The sequence below is a fragment of the Oncorhynchus kisutch genome, linkage group LG16 (genome assembly GCF_002021735.2).
Source record: "Oncorhynchus kisutch isolate 150728-3 linkage group LG16, Okis_V2, whole genome shotgun sequence".
NCBI classification, from domain to species: Eukaryota; Metazoa; Chordata; class Actinopteri; order Salmoniformes; family Salmonidae; genus Oncorhynchus; species Oncorhynchus kisutch.
In genome coordinates, this window is record NC_034189.2 from 16,777,175 (window position 1) to 16,784,073 (window position 6,899).

Sequence of the window (6,899 nt, forward strand, 5' to 3'; positions counted from 1 at the left end):
AGGATGCAAAAAAAATTCTGAAAAAGCTAGCCTTTGTTTTCCTAACTGCCTGTGCATATTGGTTCCTAACTTTCCTGAAAAGTTGCATATACTGAGATCATGTGACAGAGGCTGGAGTTTTGGTTTGACGGCTTCGATGTTCAACTCCTCTCTATAGGTAGGCTGGAGTTTTGGTTTGACGGCTACGATGTTCAACTCCTCTCTATAGGTAGGCTAGAGTTTTGGTTTGACAGCTCCGATGTTCAACTCCACTCTATAGGTAGGCTGGAGTTTTGGTTTGACAGCTCCTATGTTCAACTCCTCTCTATAGGTAGGCTGGAGTTTTGGTTTGACAGCTCCGATGTTCAACTCCTCTCTATAGGTAGGCTGGAGTTTTGGTTTGACAGCTCCGATGTTCAACTCCTCTCTATAGGTAGGCTGGAGTTTTTTTCAACTCCCGAATGTGTAGTACACAACTTGTTGATGCTTCGACTCCTGTAAAAATGCACGAAAATAGACATGTGATGTACATACCCACTGGTCAAACACTGGTTGAATCAACATTGTTTCCATGTCAATTCAACCAAAACAATATGTTTGAGGAGATTGAATCAATGTGGAAAAGTGATTGTATTTGCAAAAAATCATCAATGTAAGGGCATTTCATCTTTTTTTTCACCTAATTTTTCACCTAAATCCAATAGCATGCAGATTTTTGGGGGTTGATTTCATGTTGAATTCACAATAGTTGACAACTGATTGATGTCTGTGCCCAGTGTGAAGTAGATTCTAAAGAAAAGCTACTTACTTGTTGAACCTGATTGATAAGCATGTGAGGGACTCTATGATAGACATAAAACAAGGCAGTCAGTGATATCTTCTATTTTGCACCTAGTACACAAAAGATTGGGCCTGCATTTCAGCTTGAATTTAAATTAAGGGAGCATATATTTATACACAAGGCACTGTGAAATTTTATAGAAATTCAAATGTGTTGTCATTCAATTCCCACTCACCTCTGAAAATATATGTTAAAAGACATCCGAACAGAAATCCTAAGAGCAATTTTATGATCCCGGGGACGCGGTTCTCCCCCTCCACCACCATGTCAGGCTTTGGCTGTTCATCTGAAGACATAGGGAGAGAAAAAAATAGTATGGTATCAAGGTAAGAACACAAATAAGGACTCACTTTGTTCAAAAATTCAACCGCAAGCTTGACCAGCTTCTCCAATAATTCCTCCCTGTCTCACTGCATAGCTGGCTGGCATAAGAATTCCTCACCCAAAGATTGATGAATACATCAGTTTTTCCTGGTCAGGTCATGTGTTACTGAAATATATACTGGCCCTAGAAATGACTATACCTTGGCATATCTCCCTCACAACCTTAGAGGCGTTAGTGAGCCCGTTGCTGGCAGTACAGATGAAGATGACATTTCTGTTGGGGCTGTAAGACGCCCAGACAACAGAGACGTTAGCGTTGGGACCCCCCCTCGAGAAGGAGCCGTCAAACGAAGCTTCTGGCTCCCAAGAAAATCTGGTGTCCTTCACCGAAGAGGAGCACTGAAGAGCCATCACACAGTGTCCGTCCTTCAGAACGCTGAAGACCTTTTGAACACTAGGCTCAACGAGACGCTCTGGACATTTGAAGAGAAACGAAGGAAGGTCTTGTAAATAGATAGCACATTTTACATTAGAAAAAAATGCAATGAAATTTGAATAAAGTAGAGATAAAAATGAAAAAAAACACTGAAAATATTTTAAAGAATAGTTTTGCCTATAATAGGCTAGCATACTAGCGAAATGTACAAAACGTCAAATTCCCAAACTCTGGAGGGTGTTTATGCCCAACGAGTTACATTTTTGGGGACTCTTGACATTTTTGGCTCACTTTGCGCCCCTTGAGGCAAATCTTGTATAGATCTTACAGAGTGCTCCTTTAAAACAGGGCACAGTTGTGACTGAGACTCTTACCTGTCACAGTGAGCGGTACCTTACTGATCTGCTGCTCCCCCTGACTGTGTGTGAGGAGAACAGAGTAAACCAGTTCATCCCCTCTCTGAACATCTCTGATCTCCAAGTCACCAGACGAGGTGTTGAGACTCAGTCGACTCTTAAACTTCCCGAACCATTCTGTGTTGCTATTTCTGCTCCTGAATGTTGCGATCCAGGTGTCGTTGTTGTATATGGACCACGTTATCTTGGTGATGTGCCAGGATGGATTGGCTCCAGAGGATAAGGTGACAGACTCTCCCAGGTAGCCAATGGTATCTCCCATCACCACTGAAACATAACAATCAATCTGTTACTGTAATAAAATGTCTGTTCTGATGGTGGTGTTTACAGGAATAACTAGATGAATCATTTATTTAATAGTAATATAACAGTATATGTTTCTCTTTGGATATAAAATAATCATCATCATCAATATTCTGATGGTATCAACATAAATTACTATTTACATTATTAGCTAAATTAATTATTATTCAGCAGAAAAAACTGCAAAGCAGGTTGTATGATAACTGTAAATTAATTGAAACAGGAATAGTATAGATTTAGGACACATATGACATCATTCACATGACTATGTTTTTTAAATCTGGAACTTTCTCTGAGTTTCCTTTTTCTGTTTCGATCATGTGGTGAGACTTTCGCAATACATATCAAATGGAGGATTTGGTATCTTAACCTTAAACACATTGTATCAAAGCTAGAACAATGTTGTCAAGACACAGAACTCTGTGGCCTTTTGAAAAACAGGAAACACATTTTTCCAAATGTATTTGCCTTCTCAAAACCTAAATGCATTCACCCACACTATATTATACTTCAAAATTGCAAATATATTCAACAAAAGAACACGACTTCCTGCAACAGGATGAATGCAACCATACTTATCTCTTGAGTCCAAGCAGACAAAACAGTATGTTTTAAAAATCCCAGATCAATACATTTTTTTTGCAGTCACTAAATCATGATGTTCAAAATTGGAAGTATAGCTATTCAAAGGTGCAACATTATGGGAAATGTCTCTCCATTTTATGCATAGATCACCAAACAATGTCATACACATCAAATCAAATGTTATTACAGAGCTTTTTTTAAGTATTAAAAGAAGAACATTGTGTGCAGGATTCATTCATCGGTATCATCATCATCACAATTCAATTCCATGTTTTCAAAACAAAGGCTGGTTTTCTCATAGTTTTGTAGACTTTCCATTGGCATATGGAAACACAATCCACAATAGAAATAGAAAGGATAGGTGAATAGAATGGAGCAAAATAACTGAATCTTTAGGCCTCAATCCACACCAAAGCAAAGCTCTATAATGGAAGGTCACAATGTTGGAGATGATGACTTAGGTGTAACCCACAGTTACATATAGGTAACCCAACTCGAGTCTCTTTTTTGTTACCTTTATTTAACTAGGCAAGTCAGTTAAGAACAAATTCTTATTTTCAATGACAGTGGGTTAACTGCCTGTTCAGGGGCAGAATGACAGATTTGTACCTTGTCAGCTCGGGGATTTGAACTTGAAACCTTTCGGTTACTAGTCCACCGCTCTAACCACTAGGCTACCCTGCTGCCCCATATCTTGTCTAGATCTTTCCATATATTGTACATGGTTTGACACTGATGGAATTATTTACTATTCCATGCAGTAATATGTATTTACTGATTGTCGGGAACAGTGAATAAAATTGCACACATTTCTCTTCTGATGAAAACAATGTGTTTATGTTCTGTGATCCAAACACTTAGCAGTGAATTGTGTTTTCAGTTATGACATTCGTATTTAATATTTTGGAAAAGGTGGTATGCAAGTCAGGTACAAAGTCAAGAAACTGATCAGAAGTTCTATATATGTATTTGATCAGTTGATCATTGCTGTTCTGCTATAGATACAGTACGTTAAACGCGATTGAGAAGAACTATAATACTAGATGTGATATGGACAGAGGAAAGTTGACTGTATATCTTGATGTTTTGCTGCACACCAGCAGTGGTGGAAAAAGTACCCAATTGTCATACTTCACCAAAAGTGAATATACCTTAATAGAAAATGACTCAAGTAAAAGTGAATGTCACCCAGTTAAATTCTACTTGAGTAAAAGTCTAAAAGTATTTGGTTTTAAATATTCTCTTAATAAGTGTGTGAATTGAAATAATGTTCTGTCCTGCTAAGCATTTGAAATGTAATAGTACCTTTGGGTGTCAGGGAAAATGTATGGAGTAAAAATGATTTCATTTTCATTAGGAATGTAGTGGAGTAAAAGTTAAATTGTCAAAAATATAAATAGTAAAGTACAATACAGATACCCCCAAAAACTACTTAAGTAGTACTTAAAGTATTTTTACTTAATGAAGTACTTTACACCACTGCACACCATTAGATTTCTTAAAGTGAAAAAGGTGACATCATGGCAAGTGCCCTCGTCAGGGTTTGAGGTCAATCCCATTTAAATGTAGGAGATCATTTGAAAGTCCAATTCAAAGATTTTCTTTAAATTCCAGTAATATAATTTCAATTGACATCCTAGATTGAAATGGAATTCACCTCAATCCTGCCTCTTGTAGCTAATTTCTGAAAGATGACAGACAATATCAACAACAACAGACATTTATCAACACTACCAAGCAAAATGGAAAAGTACATTAAGCAGCCTACCTGATAAGACTGTTAGGAGAGAGAGAACTAAAAGTTCTACACGTATCATCTTCAACAGGACTTTTAAAATGGACCCTGTTCGTCTCTGACATAGCGTCTTACTTATAGCGTCAACTTCCTATTTCTGCCATTTACAGCGCCTCCAGAAGGTGTTCACACCACTTGACTTTTTCCACATTTTGTTGTGTTACAGCCTGAATTTAAAATGGATTCAATTGACATTTTGTGTCACTGACACAACAGCCCATCATGTCATCATGTTTCTTTGTAGAACATTTTATAAAATAAAAAATGCCTTAAGTCAATAAGTATTCAACTTTGTTATGCCAAGCCTAAATAAAAATAAAAATGTGCTTAACAAATTGCATAATAAGTTGCATAGACTTATTCTGTGTTCAGTAATAGCGTTTAATGTGATTTTTGAATGACTACCTCATCTCTGTACCCCACACATACAATTATCTGCAAGATCCCTCAGTAGAGCATTGAATTTCAAGCACAGATTCAAGCACAAAGACCAGCGAGGTTTTTCAATGTCTCGCAAAGAAGTGCACCAATTGGTAGATGTGTTAAAAATAAAACAAAATAAAAAGCAGCCACTGAATATCCCTTTGAGCATGGTGAAGTTACTAATTAGGCTTTGAATGGTGTATATATACAACCAGTCACGACAAAGCTACAGGCGTCCTTCCTAAGTCAGTTGCCGGAGAGGAAGGAAACTGCTCAGGGATTTCATCATGAGGGCAATGGGGATTTAAAACTGTTAGAGAGTTTAATGGTTGTGATAAGAAAACTGAGGATGGATCAACAAAATTGTAGTTACTCCACAATACTAACTTAAATGACAGTGAAAAGAAGGAAGCCTGTACAGAATACAAATATTTGAAAACATGTATCCTCTTTGAGCAAGGCACTTAAGTAATACTGCAAAAACTGTGGCAAATAAATAACATTTTCGTCCTGAATATAAAGTGTTATGTTTGGGACAAATCCAACACAACACATCACTGAGTACCACTCTTCATATTTTCAAGCATGCTGGTGGCTGCATCATGTTATGGGTATGCTTGTCATCGGCAAGAACTAGGGAGTTTTTAGTATAAAAAGAAATGGAATACGCACAGGCACAGTCCTAGAGGAAAACCTAGATCAGTCTGCTTTCCAACAGACACTGGGAGACAAATTCACAGAGCAGCAGGACAACAACCTAAAACACAAGGCCAAATTTACAGTGGAGTTGCTTTAAAAGATGACATTGAATGGTCTAGTACATTTCTTGTTGTTGCCTAAATCGGCTTTGAAAATCTATGTCAAGACTTAAAAATGTCTAGCAATAATCAAAAATCAACTTGAAATAGCTTGAAGAATTTAAAAAAGAATAATGGGAAAATATTGTACATTTCAACTGTGCAAAGCTTTAGAGACTAATCCCAAAACACTCACAGCTGTTATCGCCGGCAAAGGTGCTTCTACAAAGTATTGACTCAGGGGTGTGAATACTTACTGTATGTAAATTAGATACTAATGTATTTAATGTTTTATACATTTGCCAAAAGATCTAAAAACATGACTTTGTCATTATGGGGAATTGTGTGCAAGCCAAAAAAAGTAGCGCACACAGTTCTTTGTGAATAAAATATTCCTTAGCATGAACTCGAACTATGAAAATAATTATCAATATCATCCCAATACGAGGCTAGCAGAAACAAAAAGAGGCTCATTTAAGAACTATTCTAGGGCACGTGTTATAAGCCTATCGAGGCGTATAACAGAAACCTCCCTCTCCCACCCCCCCTTTTCACAGTAGTTAACCACAGTCATTTTCTGTTAAACTTGCACCTGCAAAATGTTCAGTGGAAGAAAAAGTACACAATTGTCCTACTTGTGTAACAGTAAAGATACCTTGATTGAAAATGGCTCAAGTAAAAGTCACCCAGTAAAATACTACTTGAATAAAAGTCTAAAAGTATTTTGGTTGTGTATCAAGGAAGGAAAAAATACAGATACCCCCAAAAACGACTTACTGTAAGTGGTATTTAAAAATATTTTTACATAAGTACTTTACACCACTGAAAATGTTCACAAAGAGGTGATGACGGCCCAGGGGAAGCAGTTGATACACTATTTAAGACCATTTATGTATTAATATTAGCAGAATTGAGAAGTGTTTGAGTAGAGGAAGTATCTTCTGCGTGACTGGCGTAACACTACTCGTTTCAACCCCTTTTTCCACAGAATTGACTGACA

At 37.2% G+C, this 6,899-nt stretch overlaps 1 protein-coding gene across 2 annotated transcripts; it reads right to left on the reverse strand.

The window, feature by feature from the left end:
* Positions 1-7: 7 nt before the first annotated feature.
* Positions 8-4,780, reverse strand: si:cabz01074946.1 (uncharacterized). Of its 2 annotated transcripts, XM_020504074.2 has the most exons (7): positions 4,653-4,780; positions 1,955-2,263; positions 1,345-1,617; positions 996-1,106; positions 788-821; positions 403-474; positions 8-351 (listed from the first exon to the last, which is right to left on the reverse strand). In XM_020504074.2, the coding sequence occupies exons 1-7, from the start codon at positions 4,699-4,701 to the stop codon at positions 345-347; spliced, it is 855 nt and encodes a 284-aa protein (XP_020359663.1). In that variant the 5' UTR covers positions 4,702-4,780; the 3' UTR covers positions 8-344. The 2 variants fall into 2 exon arrangements, with proteins under 2 accessions (XP_020359663.1, XP_020359662.1); XM_020504073.2 differs by having other exon boundaries at positions 8-474.
* Between the last annotated feature and the right edge of the window lie 2,119 nt (positions 4,781-6,899).

What these genes read in the sequence shown, in the direction of transcription:
- si:cabz01074946.1 (XM_020504074.2), bottom strand. Translation starts at nt 4,701, where the DNA reads ATGATACGTGTAGAACTTTTAGTTCTCTCTCTCCTAACAGTCTTATCA. An exon ending in GGTACCGCTCACTGTGACAG is followed by an intron (nt 1,618 to 1,954) that starts GTAAGAGTCTCA and finishes TCAAATGTCCAG; the next exon opens with AGCGTCTCGTTGAGCCTAGT. An exon ending in TGTGAGGGAGATATGCCAAG is followed by an intron (nt 1,107 to 1,344) that starts GTATAGTCATTT and finishes CTATGTCTTCAG; the next exon opens with ATGAACAGCCAAAGCCTGAC.